Consider the following 20,200-nt stretch of genomic DNA (forward strand, 5'->3'; position numbering starts at 1 on the left):
TTTTCGATCATTATCAGCATTCTGACCACTAGGCCTTGCACCTTTGGAAATTCATGATGTGTTAAGTGTGTGTGCATTCGGGAGGGAGGATGTGAGGGTTATACACACCATAATCACTGTTATGTCGGATGTGAGAGGAAAAAGGGAAGAGGGAGCTGTTGTTTCCATGGTAACCGACATGTCAGTGAATGGGCAGGGTGTGCCTTTGTTTTTCCAGGTGAGAACAAAAACACACACTACAACACTATAGGTAAACATCTACATCCTTGCCATAGTCATGAGTAGAGCCACTGACCACAAGTAAGAAGGGCCAAAGATCAATCACAGAAGGGTATTTAAAAACAAAGGAGCAGATCTCTCAGAGGAAAAGGTTAATTATAGAGTTTGAGGATTGAACCAGGTTTCTGTGAGAATCCCCAGCCTGTCAGATTTTTTACCAAGTATCCATAACCCTGTTGCCCGAGAGAATCCTAACTTGAGACACTCTTAAGGCCTGGTCACAGCAGAAAGTGGCACAGCGAAAGTAAACTGTATCTTCTTGGTTATGCAGTGACTACTAGAAGGGCTAGTTGGTGAGCTACTTGCAGGGCTAGTAGTAGTCAGTGCTTTTCCTAAGTTCTTATAATTGCTACATCTTACCACATATTTCTTCAAACTTCTTATGTTTTCATAAAGGAAATTTAAGAAAAGGGGTTTTTTTTTTACACTCTGACCTTGCTCCTGGATTAATCAGGTGTATGTTTGATGTCACCTGACAATGAGTGAGCCAATCAGGCGACTCAGTAATCAAATAAATGGTTATGAACCCATGAGAGCATTTTCTCAGTTAATTCTCACTCCATCTGTCTTTCTACCAATCTCTTTGTCCTCTCCATCTGTCTGTCTGTCTGGTTGCTAGGTGACAGGTGGTCTTCAGGTCGTATGTTTGCCCTAAAAAAAAAGCATGTTAATTGCAAACGTACGAGAGGTGCAGCCATGAAATAATGTGGCACAGATTGTGTTCACACATTAAAAGATTCTTCACTTTGGATTTAGTTGTGAGAACTGACAGCAGAGTTGTCACAGAGGGCTTCAACGAGGAGATAAAAAAAAGACATACATACAGAGAAGCATAATAATAAAAAAAACTGAATAAATAGAAAAATTACGCAAAGGGAGCAAAAAAAATAAATCTGTGCTCCCTGCTTCTTTACATAAAACAGCAAATTAAAAGACCCTCAAATAAACTTTCATCATTGTGAAATGTCATATATGAGTCTTTTAATTTGCTTATTTTCTCTGTGCTCTTGTGCATGTCTTTGTATGCACTTTCCAGTACACGGTGAAACAGAATGACTTGTCAGGACTTCTTTCAGTGTTCAGAGTTCAGTAGAAAGCAACTGTCGTTAAGGAACTCAATTGGTAAGTTTCCCATTAATGTGCCATGGGCTGCCAATTCAATCCTCCAGTTCCATCATAATCATCCTAACTAAAACCAAATGAAAGATGTGCTGTATACGAGATGATGGCAATGTCTTTGCAAGAAATTTTCTGCCATGCTAACTGGAATTACAGAGAAGCCAAAATGTGAAACAAACTCAAGCGAAACAACAACTCTTCCCAAGTCCCAATTCTGGACACTGGGTCCACTACTCATATTTCATATTGAATCCAAGTGTTAACTGGCAACAAGATAACAAGTAGGCATCGGGAGAAGCCTGTCTGTTATATCCCTGATTGTACACAATAACTGATGAAGACTGCAGGGTTAAGTTACAGTGATGGCGAGGAGTCACTGAAATGAAAGTGAAACCACTGGACTTGCAAATACTCCCACAAGATCGGAACTCAACTTCTTGCGTGAATGTGTGTTTTTATACATCAGTGTGTGAGTATGTTAGTGTGCTGTTTGATAAAGGGTGGCATCCATGGACCCATGGGATCTATGGATTCCACTCTTTCCAGAGTAATGGTGTCTTCTGTTGTCAAGGTTGATTGGTTGCAGGATTTCCTCGCCTCTCCTCTCCTATCCTTCTGCTTTTTGGAAGGTTACTTACGTGACTCCATTACATAAAGGCAGTGCAACAGGTATGCTAAACAATAAGGGGCCTACAGTCCTGGTTGAAATGATTGGCAACCCTGAATTTTAAGTACAGAATTTGGATTATCTTCAGAAATAAATGCATATTAAAAAATTTTGTGTAATCAAAATATTTTAATACAATGTGCAATGTTACTAAACTGAACAAAAGAAAATAAAAAAATAACACTTGCATAATAGTAAAATAATACAAACACAAAATGTACCTCAGATTAAATTATTGACACCCCTCACTAATATTTGGTTGCAGAACCTTTGGCAACAATGACAGCCTCTAAACGTTTCTTATAGCTACCTTTTTGCACTGACAGATTTCAGTTCTGTCCAAAGGTTTTCAATGGTATCTAGGTCAGGACTAGCTGCTGACCAGTTTAACACAGTCCATCTTTTCCTTTTTAACCATTCTTTTGTGCTGTTGGAAGTTTGCTTTGGTTCACTGTCCTGCCGAAAGACCCAAGACCTTCACCTCAAACCTAGTTTTCTGACACTGGGTAAGACATTTTGCTCTAAATGCCTAAGTAATCTTCTGATTTCATCATTCCATTGATACATTCAACGCCTCAAGTACCAGATCCAGCAAAGCTGCCCCACAGCATGATAGAACCTCCACCATTTTTTAGTCTAGGATGGGTGTTCTTTTCCTTATGGGCTTCAGTTTTTCTACAAAAAAACTGATGCACTGCATTCCCAGAGAGCTGTACTTTGGTTTCATCTGTCCATAGAACATTCTCCCAGAAAGACTGTGGCTTATCTTTAAATGTTTTTGCAAACATTAGTCTTGCCTTTTTGTGCCTTTCTTTCAACAGTGATTGTTTAGTTTGCGGCATATAGAACGGGCTGAAACCAACACTCCAGATTGCACCGGGTCAGCCTAAAGCTCTCTAGGTGTCTTGCATGGTGTTTTTTCTCACAATCCGCATCAACCTTTGCAGACTTCTCTCATTGAGTTTCTTCTTAGCACCACGTCCTGGAAGCGGCTTAACAGTTTTATGACTATGAAAATTCTTGGTAACAGTACGAAGTGTTGAAACAGGGATTTCAAGATCTTTGGCAATTTCCTTGTAGCCTTTGGAATTTTCATGTTTTTTGATAATAGCATTTCTGATGCTCTCGGGCAGCTCTCTTGTCTTCACCATTGTGAAAAAAAAAACTGAAACATTGCAATAAAACCATCATTCATTGGTAAAGGTCATGTTAACACTGAAACTTAAGCAGAGGTGAGTTTTACTTGTTTTTTATTGTTTGAAGAAGTAATTTAAATTAATCAAAAGGGTGCCAAAATTGTGTCAAGCATACATGTTATGTCTGTATTTTTCATTCGACTACATGAAAGCATTTTCTTTTGTTTTGTTTGTTCAGCAAATTTAGACATTTCATTAAATATTCTGATTATACATACATATTAAATGATATTCCAAATTCTGTACTTAAAATTCAAGGGTGCCAATAATTTCAACCAAGACTGTATCTCTAAATTACCACAACTCACAAAAATACTAATACTAATAAAAATACTAGAATCTCTAGTAGATGACCAACTTAAATCATTCTCTCCGGCATATTCTATTTTAAGTACACACCAAGTTGGTTTTAGAGAAGCACAGCACTGTTACTGCTTCAACACTTCAACTTTGGATAATAAGAAACTTAGCAGCTCTTTTTATTGACATTTCAAGGGCATTTGATACTGCTGATCATGCATTGCGCTTAAAAAAAACCTTAATAATTTAGATTTGATGAAGTTGCATATAATTAGTTCCAGAGTTATCTCAGACAGCAGTGTATAGCAATTGGAGCTGTTAAATCTGAATTTGTTCGTATTGCAAAAGGTGCCCCACAAGTCTTTCTTCATATAAACAATTTACTCTTTATATAAACAATATTTTTTCTGCTGTAACTGGATGTAATATTCATCTTTACGGTGATATTATTTTGTGTAGCATTGCAGAAACTGTACAGTCTTCTTTAGATTCTCTCTAGCCTTGCTTTGTTGATTTAGAAGTTGCACTCAATAACCACTAGGAATCGCACTACCAGGTGATAGATAGCTGATTTGTAGGCATACATCTACTTCGATGTAGGCTACCGTGCAATTTAACATATTCAGCATGCTATTTTCTCAGCAGGCGTCGGGGGCTGATGTGGGCCGCCTCTGTAGCTTGTTTTACAAATTGCAGACGGGGAGTATGACTTGGCCTGAAGAAAAAAATTTCACCCTGTGGATTTTTTTGCTTTAAACCCTGTGGGGAGGGTTGAGAGGAAAGAGAGGAAGAAGACTGGATAGGTAGAAGAATGAAGATAGAGAAGGAAAGCTAAAGAAATTATTAGGGAGCCTGCCAATTTATTATTCTAAACAATAAAATACAAAAAAAGGCAAGAAATCAGAATCTGTTAACCAAAGTATTTTATCCAATAATGTACTATTTATTATTAAAGACCATTTTCTTGAGTGTTCCATAGTTTACCATAGTTTCAATCGCCATGGTAGGATACTGTATGATTTTCTGACACGGTTTACCCAATTTTATCAGTCGGTCTTCACCATAGTTTATTATTGAACAACAGTTACTATTGTCAAAAAACATGAAACCAGAGCTGTCATCCTTTTTATTTTCATAGATAAAAACATTGGATACTTTAATGATATATTGACTGCAAAACTCAAAACGTCCCTGGTTTTCATTTCAGAAATTTGGTCACCCTACCTTATTGGAAAGCTGCCTTCATATATTACTTCCACGTTAGTTTGGTCCACTGGACCTCAAACTAGGACTAATGACTAGCTTATGAACCTTGTCCCTCGAGTTTACTCGAAGCTTGAAAGACCTACTTTTGGGGTCTTTGCACCTTCCATTTGGAACTCACTACAAAAAACTTTAAAAATGAATTCACTGGTAACTCTTCGACATATTAAATCTATGATCTTAAACCTTTTAACTTATGTTTGTATCTGTTTTGATTAAATTTTGTTGTTACATTATTTATTAACTGTATTTATATGCTTGTTTTATTTGTTTGTTGTTCTTTTATCTTGTGTCTTTTTTATTTCGTAAAAATATTGTATTGTATTTGTATATTGTAATGTATTTTTGGGTAAAAAACTGTTTAATTACTCAAATGCAAATCTAAACTCTGATGTAACTAGTATTATCCAGGAACTGGCTGCCAGGTGGTGGACTTGCCATCAGCACTTTTATTATTAACATAACCTGTAATCCCACAAATACAGTTAGCTAATGAAATGCTCCTTGGCTTTGGAAGTAATGCAGGGTTAGGTTGCTGCTGTAGGTAGTAAGCTAGTTAGCCATACATGCTAAAGTTTGCTTATTAGAGCTGTTACACCAGCAATTTAGTCAAATTAATCCATTCGTTATAATTTTGTTCTCATGTTTTTGATTTTAAAAAAGCTAAAAAAAGATACCGCCCTCCAATCATTTCGGACTATACGGACTAGTTGCTTTTTATCCTCTGTACTTGATGCTTTGCCTGCCTTCTCAGTTTATGATTTTACATGTTGTTTGCTTTATTGTTATTTTAATGGCTAATTTAACATCTGGCTAAGGGGAAACAGTTGAAAATTAGCCTTTTTGGGTAACACTGGCACATTTTGTCAGGAAAAGGTTAGCTCACACAATAAATGACCATCTTTCTGTTCAATTGCCTTTCTCCCAGAGGTCTCTATTTACAGTGCTGATTCACCTTGTTGAAAGCTGAAATAATGTAATGTTTACCCCAGCAACTTCATTGTATATGGAACTGGGTCTCAAAATTGAAAAAAAAAAACTCAAAGTAGTAATCTCTTATAATTTTAGAGGGTGGCTGATAAAAAACAGATTCTAACGACCACAGTTCAGTGAAGACTGTACAAAATACTGCTCTTATGTGTGAGGAAACCTTTATTGTTGTACAGGAAGTGATGTGCATCAAATTTCTGGCAGTGGCGGTTGCTTTTCTGAATAATCAAAGGAACTACACAGTTATCTTGAACACTGAAAGTTACAATAGATGAACAGATGGATAAATTAGCTCCACCCACAGAAACTCAAGCAACAGTAACCGCTGTACTGCTCAAACTGTTTGATTGACAGGTCACCATCATCACCCCACGAGACGAGTATGAACTTACCTCTGTACTAATGATTTATGTTATTACCCTTTCAGAAAATGAAGATTTTAGTAGTAATTTTTTCTTCAGCCACAGCTGAGCTAACTTAAAGCTACCTGACAGCTAAATTTAGCTATTGAGGTGGACAATAAACAGAAATGTGCAAAAAAAAATACTATGGGACTTTACACTGGTTTCACACTGTTGGTTTTTGCATGGTGCAGGACCAGACAATAAATTATTCTAAGTGTGTTAACATCAAATGGTTTTTATTTTACTGTTTTACCAGACTGTCGTACAAAGTGTAACTTTGTATGTACTTTCATATTTATGCACAGGTAGGAACAGCACTATATTAAAGTTATGATCCTTAAGATTTTCATGAAACCAAACCCCAGTTATGATACTATCTAGCATCTGCATTTCTTCTGCAACAGCCCTCCTATGTATTTACATTCAATAATTACTATAATAGATTAAATTGTTAGTTGTGGAGTCCGCTATTCCCTCACTGGATTGAAGTTGCTTTTACATGCACAAGGGATTAACAGGAAACAGGGCATACATGTAAACTAGCACCTGCACCACTCTAACACGGTATTAGAGCTGGATCAAGTGACTGTTAATGCAATCCCAACATTTCCAAGCGTTCATGTAGCGAAGCAGTGGATCACTTGTATTTTTAAGTAGTCAAAAGAAATGCAGTGCATTTGTAAGAGAAATTAGTACTAACTCCAATTGTTCATCAAAAATGCTGCTACTAAAGAAGACATCGACCGCAGTTGAAAAGTTAAAAAAAACCCTTTTCCTTGACCTTGATGGAAAACGTCATGAGGTCAAGGAAGGATATGAAGGAAAGTTCATAAGGACTTAGGAAAAGACAAGTGCTAAGAGAATCAGTAATACTAAGCTACATGCTCAAAATGAAGATATATAACTAATGCAAACTGAGCATAGGTTACGCTACAACATTAACTTCACTTTGATAATTTTACAACAGCAGCGAAATTTTCACAGTTTGCCTGTGGGCATAACATTGTCTAAAGTTAATAAGTGATGATTTACACTTACATGATGATCTGTGTCCCTTATTGGTCATGATCGTTTGTTTTTGTGAACGGCCGAATGGTACGTCGCTTTAAATGCTCCCGTCACAAAGAATTTTTATATTATAACTACAATTATTATGGAATGGAATTTTCTGTGCCTATATACTAGCACACTACATTTCTTACATACAACTGATGTCCAATTGAAATAAACAAGAGGACAACAAGCACCTGTTGCACAGACAGCTTTGTAGGTACTGTTTTATTATGGATGTTACAAAAAAATACAAAAAAAAAGCTTTTTTGCCTCTCTTGCCCTCGCTGCCAACCCCCCTGAACCACTTCTCCCCTCCTTCTCTTCCTGCCCGCTCACCTCCTCCGCTGTCTTTCTCCTCCTCCTCAATGCTGTTCTTGATGCTGTCATACTCCTCGTCGATATTCTGATTGCCTCGGATCTGACTGAGCACGCGGCGGGCCTTCTGGGTCAGCCCACGCTGGATTAACCAGCGAGGGCTCTCAGGCAGGAACAGGAATCCCATGAACTGGAGCACGGCGGGAAGGACTGACAGACCCAACATGTACCTGACGAGGTATAGAGGGGGAGATGGAATCAAAATATGATCACAGAAACTACATAACCAGGTGTTCAAAGTTTTCTTTTTTTTTTCTTTTGGCTAGCTACAAATTTTGTAAATGGGGGTATGCCACTCAAATCTGAATTTGTAACAGAAAGCATAGGGGGTTTAGTTCATTAAAATTAAAGACTGGGGAAAATGTCAAAGCTTTATTCAGCTTTGTCTGCTTAAAATAACCTTAGCATTTACATTTAGCATTTAATTTTGACTCTGAAAATAGTAGATGAATTGTTGCAATAAGTGGATTCATGTTCAAACCAAAACACCAGTTACTAGGAGTATAATGCATAAACATTCACTTTAATAATGTTTATACATAAAAACATAAAAATAAACTAAATTTAAAAATCATTTAATATAAATATAACCATAAATGCACATATAAATATAGTTCATTCACTGCATGTTTAACTTTTGCATTTCTGACAGCAAACCAAAAGTATGAAGTGTCAATTTCTAATGTCATGACAGAATAACTTTACCCAAACAAAACCATTGATACACCGGACTATTATGTTGAGAGGTATCCACACATGCACACAATTAGGTTTCAACTCATTCTGTAAAAGGGTCACTCTGAAAATCCCAAAATATTTTTTGGTAGGAGGGCAAAGCATGAGAGGGTGCAATAGAGTAAAATGAAGTAGGAAAATACTATAATAATGATAATTTGAGACATTTCTCTAGAAGTATAAGTGGGGAAGCAACAGGTAGTTGTTCCACTCCAAAGAGTGGAAAAAAATCATTTTTAACTGAAGTGAACTACCAGACATTTAAGGCTATTCTTTTGTTGCACAAGCAAAGACGTCAATCACACACCATTCATACTCTAAACTCAGTGTCTCCAAAAACCCATTATCCTGTATGAATCACACGAATCTAGGGCCTTCTAAACGATCTCTGCTATCTCCATCAGAACTGCAGTTGAAGCAAATCCTTAAGAAAAAGACGATTCTTATCTGCAGTATCTCACAGATCAATATCCAAACACCCTGGAGGCTATAAACTATCATTCAGTGTGACAGCAGGAAAGGAGGCAAAAAGAAGCAGAAAAGAATAGAGAAGATAACAGATAAAGACAACAGAGAAGAAGCATACTGTATCTTTCAAATGTAGAGTATGGCTGCTCTAGGCAAATGTTAGGGGGTGACTCAGGCATGTGTTGACATTTGATATGACGACTCGAGCCAGAATGATTTTTTCTGGCATCTGATATAAGAACCTAAAGAAAAGACGCTGATATCATATCTAACCATATGTGCACAATATAGGGAAATGGGATTCCTTGCAGCCTTGGAAAAGTGCCTAAAGTCTATTTCTGCTGCTGTCTTTATTTATACCCATGCAAGAGTAGCACATGTAATCAAACATATTAAATGCAGTTTTAAAGGTGCTATAAGATTTTTGTCACTCTTTTTTGGTCTAAATTTTAACTTAACGTTTTATGTGTGTATGTGTAAAATGTGTCTCTGACCTCCACCCATCACGCTGCAGGTAGCTGAAGGCACCATCAATGAGGCTGGCAGTGAACTGTCCCCCAGTGATGAAGAGGGTGTTAACAGTCACCAGCTGACCCCTGAGGTGGGGTGGAGAAGCCTCAGCGATGTACACGGGTACTGTCATAGAGGCTATACCTGCACAGCGGGAGGAGAGGGAGAGGCAATCGTTAGCACGGTTAATAAGGGGTACTGTTGCACGTTCCTGATGTGTTGAATATACTGATGACTTATAAGTTGTTCTTTGTACAGTGGCTGCTGTAGAAAAGCTTACTCTCAGAGGAAATACAGAGTTACATGAAAGGAGTTTGCATTATTTTATTATTTTGAATTATTAGTATTTTATATGACCTGTATGTGATGTACAACATATGAACTTATCAAGGAATATTTATAAGGTAACCATGACCAAAGCCTTATACGAACATTAAATTTATAAACTTACCTTAAAGCAGCTATAATCAATATTTTTTTTATCTCAACAATGGATCAAATGACAATGTGTAATGTGAAAGGGTTCAATTTTGCTGTTCCTCTTAGCTCTTCAAAGCATTTTAGCACCTTTCAGCTTGTTGTTTTGGTGTTATGGACTGCTACTTCACTGTTTTTACTCAGTCTAAGCACTCTCATCAACCTTGTTTTGAGCTTCTGCTGTCAGCTGTTTTTAGCTGAACAGCCTTGATAAACTCACTTTATGATACATGGCCAGCACCAAACAGCAGACAGACGAAGTTAGTGAATAGCTAGTGAACATAGTGAACACAGAAACTAAAGAGCCAGATATTTCCCAGATATTTCCTGGATAGCAAAAGAGACCTAAAAGCAGAGTAAATAATGGAATCACATTTGTCACAGCTCAAAATAAGTGCTAATGTTGCTACATGTCTAATGGATACAAAAATAGACAACTGTTTGCTGGCATGTTCATGATGACAACTTTACAAGGTAATAATATGTCAGTGTGGTGTTTACAACTTTAACCGCTGTCCCCAAGTAACCAAAAAAAATCTATGAATTCTGCTTTAACCATATTTAAATTACAGTATCATTACTAATATTACCTCACTTTATCCCACAAATGGTCACAAATTTCACTAAATAGGTAATATGGCAGTTTTATGGTTGTTGCTTCAGGGTGGAAAATCATCAGACATGTACTATTAATGTAAAACTAAAGCTAAGACCATTACTATTTTAGGATTTTTATGAAAATTTTGCTTTTCCTTTCCTTCAGAAATACCACTGGGTATGACATTATCACTGTCATACTAATTTTCTTAGATGTTATCCGAAGTGGCCAGAGTTCTATTTTTTTTTTGTCAGAGAATGATTTGAAAAGGACTCAATTTTAAATTGTAACTCAAAAATCACAAAAAACCAAAGTGCTTCACAAAGTGAGTGGATTTTACATCATTATTACTCATTATAATTATTTCAATTATTTCTATTGTCTGTAACAAAGTTACTTATTTAAAAATTCGTTAGACCTTTCACCCTGACATGAACAACAGCAACAATGACGTCCTGTGGATGTAAAGTATCCTAACAGAGTAATATTATAGTCCATCTCAGTAATGGGAATTGCACTCACATGCACACCTTTGTACTCACATACACACAGAACAAACAGTGTGTGTATGACCGGGATAAATCTTATGAGGTACCATGAGACCAAAGCTTTCTGCAGCTGGCTCCTGATAAACTCTATTAATAGTCTGCCATGCTTTCTATACGCCCCCTACCTCCCCTCTACTCTTACTGCCATCACCCTGCCCTCAACGGCCGTCATGACTAGGTGGCTACCTGTTGCTATGGAAACCACTTGCTGTCTCCAAGCAGGCACCACACTGTGGCAGCTTTGGGAAGACAAATCGATAACAGAGAGAGAAAAATTTCTTTCTCTTTTGCTTTTTCAGAGGACCTCCAGAGAAGAGAGAGTTGAGAGGTTTGGGAAGGGAACTAACCATCATCAACATTACAAAGCACTGTTAGACAGCATTTCATGTAGGAGTACATAACATCAGAACATTATCTAAAAAAAGACACACTTTTTTACCACATAGTACTTTGGGTAAAGTCATGGTTCAAAGCCCTGTGGTCCTGTCGCTGCTTAGTCTAGCATTCAGTGCTGAATGATCACAGGAGAAGCACTCACAGACCCAAACCAGTTTTTCAGCCTGCTGTTACACTGAAAGATATCATTTTTGTTTGTCACGCTTTTTTTTTCTTCTAATTCATTTTTGACCGTAAAAACATACCCTGAGGATTTAAAGTCTTTATCTTAGTTATTGCTAAAAAAGGATTATCATCTGATAGCAGAAATCCAAGATCCAAATCACCAGTGAAATCTAATCACCTGCTCTTTGGCACAAAAGCCTTTCAGCTAGAAACCCATTCATAAGCTTTTGAGAGATGCTGCTAAAACACCAACGACACACCCATAACCACTATGGCTATGGGTACAACAGAGCTAGGACTTTTAAAATAATGAATTTTAGTAATAAATGCAGTGTATTTGTTTTTTCATGTACATGGCACAGTGGCCTCATGACATGTAGCATCTGTGACACCACCCACAAGTTTTAAGTATAATCTGACTTTTTAGGAAACAGCATTTAGTCGCTAGTGTGTAGAGGAAATGTATCTTAAGAAACTTTCACCCTGGCTTTAGCGTTCAGATGCGGTAGTCACAGCTTGCTTCGACTTCACAAACATTAGCAGCACACTCTTCTGCTACTTAGCAAAGGCCTACAAATTTATACTCATTTTCCACCCTGAAGCAAGAATGAGCAGGGCTACTGTACAGTCACACGTGTCTACCAATACCTTTCATATGGATACTGACTTTTACAACCTGTGCCAATTTAAAGATACAAGGCAATTTACACATGCGATTTGACTGAATTCCTGGAATTCTGTGTAAAAAAATGTGGAAGAGTAATTTTGCACAACCCATATTCAAAACATGCCACAGCAGTATGGCTTTCGTTAATGATTGCTTTAAAATGCAATTGCTCTGAGCTTAAACAAGTAAGACAACATACAGTTGATTTTAATTAGCAATGTGTAACCTTCTTTTCAAAAAAAGTTTACTGAATTGATCTGATCTTTATTTTTGCTCTATAAGTTATATAAATGTAAGAAATGTACTGACAGCTATGTTATTTCAGATGTACAGGGTTTTGGAAGTAAAAGTCCTGATCATTTTCCACATAATTGTAGATAACTGACAGTTGAAAACCTTTCAAGGCTTAAATGAACATTAAACTCCATGAATCATAAGTAAAAAATATGTATATATCTGTTTTTTCTTTGATTAAAAAAAAAGTTAGAAGGTACAAGCCAGTGTACGTAAAAATGTAAGGAAAGAAGTTAACTATGACTTCCGAGGTGCAGTTTGGTAAAAAGCATCCTATCACAGATCTTAAAATTCTGTTATATGCGCAGCTAACACTGAGTGATATTCCCAACAAGTAAGGAATATCCATGGATGTAGTAAGAGAGCTCTGCTTTGCTGCCAGTTTGTCCCATTGTTTACTCATGGTAATGCAACAAAAAGATCCCTTGCGGGCTAAAAAGCCCCATAGACCACTGCTGTAAAAGAGACATTTGAAAAACTATTGAAAAGATACCTCAGGGCCAGGGGAGGAAACACTAATTTGAATGTACAGTGGACTACACAACGGGAAAGCTAGAAAACCTTGGCTTATGTCCCAGTCGACTAAGTTTCATTCAGATGAGTGGGCATCATCTTTGAGTCCGATATCCAGTTCCCATAATAGATCCATGGGAATATCTGGCTCATGGATATCGTAGTAATTAAAACCAGCCACCATACTGAAAAAAACATTATTTCTCAGAAAAGAAATTGAAATAATCATAATTGGTGAACATAAAATAAACTTATAGCATCATAAGGTTATCATGTGTATATGTGCGGGTACCCTGAGGATACCAGTCTCTGTACTCTGAATACTCTAAATGCTGTGAAACATATTCATGGCTGCAACTAATGAATTTTTTGATTATAGATTAATCTACAGAAAATTCCCTTTATTAATTGATTAATTTATGGTCTATAACATGTCAGAAAACTGTCAAAACACCTAAATATATTCAATTTACAATTATTATGTATGACTTAGAAAACCAGCAAATATTTACATTGGTGGAGCTGGAACAAGTGAATTTTGCTTCAAAAAATTTAAACAATTATCAAATGATCAAAATTAGATTATTTTTTGTTAATTGACAGATCTTTTCACCCATAAGATTATTACCTTCAACACCATCATAATGCAGCATTGAAACCATGATCCGGTGTGCTTTAAGAAATTAAATACAATACAGACAAAGTTTTGTATAATTTTTTTTTTAAATTTAAATAATTATTCAAAAAAGTAATATGAAGTAAAGAATATGCTATTTTCTGTCATTAAATGCACTTCCATTCAGCATATTTGAAAAGAGATTTATTATATTAGATTAAGTATCAAGTTTGACTGTAATGATTAAAGCAGACAGATTTCATTCCAATCCACAGAGCAGTTAATCAGCAGAGACAACAAACACCAAAAGCCACAAAATCTTTTTTCACTCCTATCAATCTGACGGCTAAATTGTGACTGTGTGATTGCACTGTATGTTTGTATACTATACACACAGACAGACATATGCACAGATTTCAGCATGCATAAAACAAATAAGTTCTCAAGATCTTTGTCTGCTTTGTCATCTGTATTCACCTTATACAACTAGACCTCTTCCTCTCCCCTCTTCTCTTTGCTAGTTGTCCCTCCTTGTTCCCCTGTTTTATTTATTTTAGCCTTATGCTCCACCAGCTTGTCTCAATGCAAGCCACGCCTGCTGCTACAGACAGCCCGCATGCCTGTTAGTGAGATACCACAGCTGATGTTGATACATCTTCTGAGTAATGGATTCATTTCCATTTCCCACCTAGCTGCAGGTGGTGACAGGGCAAATATGTTAGAGTCCATTAAAGCTAATACCATTACAGGTCAGTAAAAAGTTCAAATACTGTACACTTTTGCTTCAGTTTATTGACCATCTAAAATTAAGTATTTCTATCTAAGAGTCTCAAGAGTCCAGCGACACAGTCATCTTATGTTGCACTGGCTTTTAAAAAGCAGCATTTGTTCATTTTAAACTGCTAATGCTATAATTTCATGTAAATCTTATACCTTCTGTGTTTGCATTTCTTTTGATGTTGCATATTTCTAGTATTTTTCACCTCTACTGAAATAGCATTGTACTATATATGAAAAAATAAGTGATGATTGTTCGTAATTACCTCTAATGCTAGTTGGCTAACAAAACAGCTAGCTTAGTTAACTGGAAAGGTGACCCAGAAGAAGTAAGAAGAAAAAGCAAGAATAGCTAAACCAGGGGACTACTTTCTGTGTTTACTTTTGGACAGACTCGGAAACAAATGTTTCAAATGATGTGAGTAAAATTGAAGTTTATGTAGCTTGATATACGTTATTTAGCCAGTCACGTTTCCGAAATCTTTACAACAGAGGTGGCCATTGCAAAGTTGGCATGATCCATTAGTTACGATGGCTAATTTAGTTGTCTACTTTCTGTGTTTACTTTTTCTGGAACTCAAAGGGAAATTTTTGAAATGATTAATGTAAAAGTGTTTATTCCAAAGTTTATTTGGAAAGCTTTGAGAGGCTTACACTTTTTGCCCACACACACACACACACACTGTTGCCAGAGTAACATCTCCACAACAGAGGTAGGAAGTAGTTAAGTAATTTTTTTGGTATTTGTTGTTGTTTTTGTCTCTTAAGTATAATTCTAGTCTTTAATGCTGATCATTGACACAAATCTAAAAAACAAAATGTGTCATTCTCTGTATAGAACTAAACTTTGATTACATAGACCGACTAGGTATTGAGAGGTCAGATAAGCAAACTACATTCAATGTGAGTTGCTCTTGTCCTATACATAGAGGACATGCCTCTTGTCAAGTGGCATTATTTTGATACAAGTGAAACCATCTCAAGTGTTCATAATCCTCTGAGGTTCTCCAATGGAGCTGAAACTGCACTGAAAACAAGCAGACTTGTTTCAGCTAAAGGCTACATTTCTTCACTTGCCTGAATGTGAATCCCTTACAGTTGCGCTGTCTCATTAATGAGCTCTCTTTTCAGAACCAGGGACAGCTCCCTGCACTCCCTCCCTCTCACACACGCGCACACGTACACACACACACACACACACACACACACACACACACACATACACGCACACGCATGCATGCACAAAGTCATCGTCTGGCCAGGCTCAGCCTCAAAGCAGCAAAGCACACTTAGACAAAGGATCTGTCTAGTCTTGTGTAGGTAGTCTCTAGGCATGAAGTATAAAGCTCGGGGCTGACTCACTTCAGAGTAAGAGGGAGATACTTCACTAGATCCTCCATCACTGTGTTGTAGTAAAGACACAGGCAGGAAATTTTCTAGTACTAAGTAGTTGGTTGTGATGGAGGAAGCTAATTAGAGGCTAATGGAGGTTGCTTGAAAATGCAGACTGAGGAAAAGAGAAAAATTCTCCCAGATAAAGCTGCTGTTGACTCAGATGGCTTTTAAATGGTGTGAGTGGTAACAAAATTCAGTGGTAAAACCAGAGGTGGCTGTGCCCTTCCTTAATTAAATTAAGTAACGTGTGCCTAATTTCAAATTGCAATTTGTTTGCTAAAGGCACATAATACGCCTCGTGACCCCAGTTTTGGAAGTTTTTTTGATGTAACTTCACTTGAGAAATTCGTCATACAAAATTCTGTGGCTTCTTGTTCTTATAAAACCATTTTGGATGTCAAGCCAAAAATGACTCATTTACTGAACACCTGACATTTTAGTTATGTGATTTCCACATTACAACAATAATATGCTCATAAACAAACTCCTCATTAAGTCTAGACTTAGCCTCCACCTAGTTAGTGCGAAACTTGTGACATAATGATATAAACCAACCAATGAATTAGCAAGCCTCCAGGCAATAAATCAACATTATCACAAAGTAATTAACAGCACTATTTTTTTATGCAGACCCTTCATCTACTGTTACCAAGGACAAAACAATTCAGCATTTTTAACTGCTAGATAATTTAGCCAGAAAACATGATTATATTACACACTGTGAGGGTGACTGAGTGTGCTTTTGTTTCTGCATACGTGTGTTTATATGTGAGGGAATGGATTGTGACTTACTGAGGCTGGAGGCATCAGAGCAGATTTCTTTTAAGAAAAAAATGGCTTTTAATTCTAACCTTGGCCCCACACAGATCTCACAGCAAATCCATTGCTTTAAGGTGAGATTCCTGAAGGGCCACTATGACATCTAAGCTGAGCATGACAGATGGAAACAATCATAGTTTTCATTAGGCAAATTTTTCTTAGGCATGCTAGCTTGTCTACTTGTACTGTAGGGAGGTAAACAGTGAAGCAAATAGTACAGCTGTCCTTGAAAAATTAGTAATACTCCACAGAAAAGGGGAAAAACTATTAAAGCTTGTTAATCAACCTGTCAGATTTCTTTACTATTGCACCTATACTTAGTTTCAACAAAGTAGTCACTTATCACTGTAGCTCAAATTTAATCAATGTAATTAAAAAAAAAAAAAAGGTTAAAGAAAAGATTATGAAAGAAGCAAACTAAATAAAACCTAAGGCTAAAATCCCTCCAAATTATAACCTTCAATAATATCTATGCAATAAAACTGGAAAAGCTCTCTGAGGATGCCTTAATACAATTTACTTTCAAATATCTGTATTACACTTATATTATCACAAAATTTCCATGGAAGTCTTAAAGTTATAACCCTTAGGATTTTTGGGAAATCAAACCGAGCCCCTTTCTGATACTATTTACTGCCAGCAATATTCTGCTAATGTATTTACATGTACGTTCTATAATTATCTCTCTCTATAGTAGTTTTTATTGGTAGTGGTGGATTCCACCATTACCACAGTGGACTCAGATTGCCAGCCTAAGTGCAAGGAATTCACAGGAAAACAATGCAGCACAAGTTGAAGTCTGATGTATGTTGTCTGACATTGGCCTTGGCAGAGATATGCGCTCTACTGCCATTCTAGTTAAAACTGTCATAATGTATTGAGTCTAGAGTGTTGTATGATGGCATTCTGGAAATCACTAACTGAAGTGGATGTAGAGAAGAATGGATGGAGTACATTACTCATTGCAAAATAACTCAAGGAAAATCACAGATCGAAGATAGCTAACAAGAGTACGTTTCTTCTTTAAGATTAAAACATCTTTGAACAAATATCTCGTCCAGCAAGAAATTCTCTCAATTTGATTGCAATTGCCAGGTTATGTCATAACTCCTTGTCAATCCTGTCTGTCTGTCTGGTTCAATACCGTCTGTCTGTAACGGCTTGAATCACACAACAGTCCCCATGCTCAGGCAATGGTCAGCTCAACAATAACTGGCAAGGAGCAGACATACAAGAGGCTTATGGGTAGAAATACAGGGAGGCAGGGCATGGTGGTCTATGGCCTTTCCTGGACTGACAAATAGCACCGATGACCTTTTTGTCGCGTTCACGTCAGAAATGCTAAGTAGTTGGCTTTCCTGAAAACCGGTTATTAGGGTGCCGAAATGTGTTTCATTATCTATCAGGGCCTGGCTCAATCATGCTTGTGCAATGAAGATCACTGTATGGGAAAAGATTTTGATGGCAGAAGGGGAGGGGATACTTTTAATGAAACAGCGACTTATAATGCTTGTGTGTGTAAATGATAGCAGCATTTTCATGTGTTCATTTGGGAAAAAGCAACATCATTTCCTCACCTACTTAAATTAAAATCTCTTAAAATATTATTTTAACTTCAGGTTTAACCCTGGGTTTTCAGGGTTACAATGGTGGTTCAGTTCTTACCAGGGTACATCGCCTTGGTAACTTATGCTGCACACCTCACCTACTCCTGTAGTAAATGTTTAGCAAATTGGAGTTTCCATTATGCAGTGATGTTTCCATCACTTGTAATCACATAGCTTCCCCTCCCATTACACTCCTGTTCCCAGTTACCTCATTATCCCAGTCACTATTTAAACCTACCTCTGTCGCTTGCTCTTTGTCTGTTTGCCTGTGTATTATCCCTTGAGTTCTTCATGTGCTGTGTTGTTCCTGTGTATCATCCCGTGTGTTTCTCTTGTATAGTATCCTGTTGTATTGTTCCTGCTGGTTTGCCTGTCACCTCACCTACCAGTTCATCTACCTATCTGCCTGTGAGCCAGTTCATTCTCTCTTCATTAAAGTATATTTTCTGCATCAAACTACCTCTGTGTGTCTGTGTTTGGGTTCTCCCTGCCTTGGCCATTGCATAGCATGTCTTCTATAGCCATAATGATACTGGATATTTGAGGCCAATACTGATAGTGATATTTGGGAGTTTAAAAAAATCTAAATAAACACACAGCATAAGAACTATCTTGATATGGACCCCTTAGATATGTTATTTATTTATTTATTTTTGGGGGGTTATTTTGTGGGAAATTTTACATTTTACACTTGAAAAATCAACATGTCAGTGCTCTTTGGTCTCTTATTGGCTGAAATATAAAGTGATACAAATATATCTGCAATAAGCTAATATCAGCAATATATCAAGTCTTACCAGAGCCACACAAGACATTATCCAACAGTTTACACGGTGGAATACTGCTCCTCATGACAAGTAAGCTGAAATTCATAAGGTTTCATTCTGTTGCTTTACGCGCAAATTCAAAGTGTGCTAAAAGTAAAAAAAACAAGTCAATGGACAAGTGGAAAAACAAGGGTTTTCCAACATGGAGACTATGTAATGTATTTTGTATGATGTTGTTTTATATTTATGATGTGCTGTAAGTTTTGCTAATTGTATTGCTTTTAAATGTTTGTATTGTATTGTTTCTTTTGTCTTGTATTGATTTTAACATCTTCCTGCCCAGGGACCACAGATGTAAATTAGCTATATACATAGCTAACTCTGGCCCGACGGTTGTATTGTGCATGGTCTGTGTTAAATAAACTAATAAACTAAAGTAAGTGCAAGAGGACATGATGGATAGAATTCAAGGGGTGGGCAAATTCAAATATAGGATGGAGAGTTTTATAAACATGTTCACATTTCTGTTTTCCACAAAACTGGTATAATTAGACTGATCAGAACCATCTAATTTACTATGTTAACTACTCAAAATTGAACAATATTTATTTTAATCAGAAAAAGTGGCAGCAGTTAGCTGTCATTAACTGAACCCTTTCTCTACCAGGAGTCAATCTTGCTTTTGTAAAATCCCCTGTAATTGCTCTAACTGATTGTACTGGTAAAATAAGTTTGAAGAATTAGCCCTCAGTAAAGGAAAAACAAGAGAAAAGAGAGCAGCCAGAATAGTTGTCTTTAAAAAACTAGCTTTTGGTTAAGAGCTGTTTTAGTATAAAAAGGAAAGGCTAATATATGTTTTATGAGCTTTTGTCAATGGTGTCTCACGCACAGTGAAGTCAAAGACATGAGGGCCAATTTTTTCCCCTTCATAAGCCTTGTCACTGACTGATACGCTTCATTCTTGTCCAGGGAGAAAGGCATCTTCCATAGGCTTGTAACTGACTGAAAGCTGTATAATCAATCAAAGGAAACACGAAACTTTAATTTAGTTTTGTCAAAGTTTCAGTTGTTATTTCACTGCATCTGAGTTGAGTGTTTTCATATCAACACTTCCTGTCAATCAGCTGACCCCCACAGGCAAAAAAAGTTCCTAAAAATCAGAACAGTCTTTACTGACACATCCAGGCCCCCCTTATTTGGAT

The 20,200-nt window shown here is 36.9% G+C and overlaps 1 protein-coding gene across 1 annotated transcript in view; it reads right to left on the reverse strand.

Moving 5' to 3' along the window:
• LOC120802099 (proton myo-inositol cotransporter-like) overlaps positions 1 to 20,200 on the reverse strand; it is a 62,987-nt gene that overhangs the window by 40,627 nt on the left and 2,160 nt on the right. Inside the window, exons 2-3 of the mRNA XM_040149569.1 lie at positions 9,344 to 9,503; positions 7,608 to 7,816 (exon numbers count right to left, since the gene is read on the reverse strand). Coding sequence (XP_040005503.1) covers positions 7,608 to 7,816; positions 9,344 to 9,503 — 369 coding nt within the window. The remainder of the gene's footprint in view (positions 1 to 7,607; positions 7,817 to 9,343; positions 9,504 to 20,200) is intronic.

Source organism: Xiphias gladius, chromosome 2 (genome assembly GCF_016859285.1).
Source record: "Xiphias gladius isolate SHS-SW01 ecotype Sanya breed wild chromosome 2, ASM1685928v1, whole genome shotgun sequence".
Taxonomy (NCBI): Eukaryota; Metazoa; Chordata; class Actinopteri; order Istiophoriformes; family Xiphiidae; genus Xiphias; species Xiphias gladius.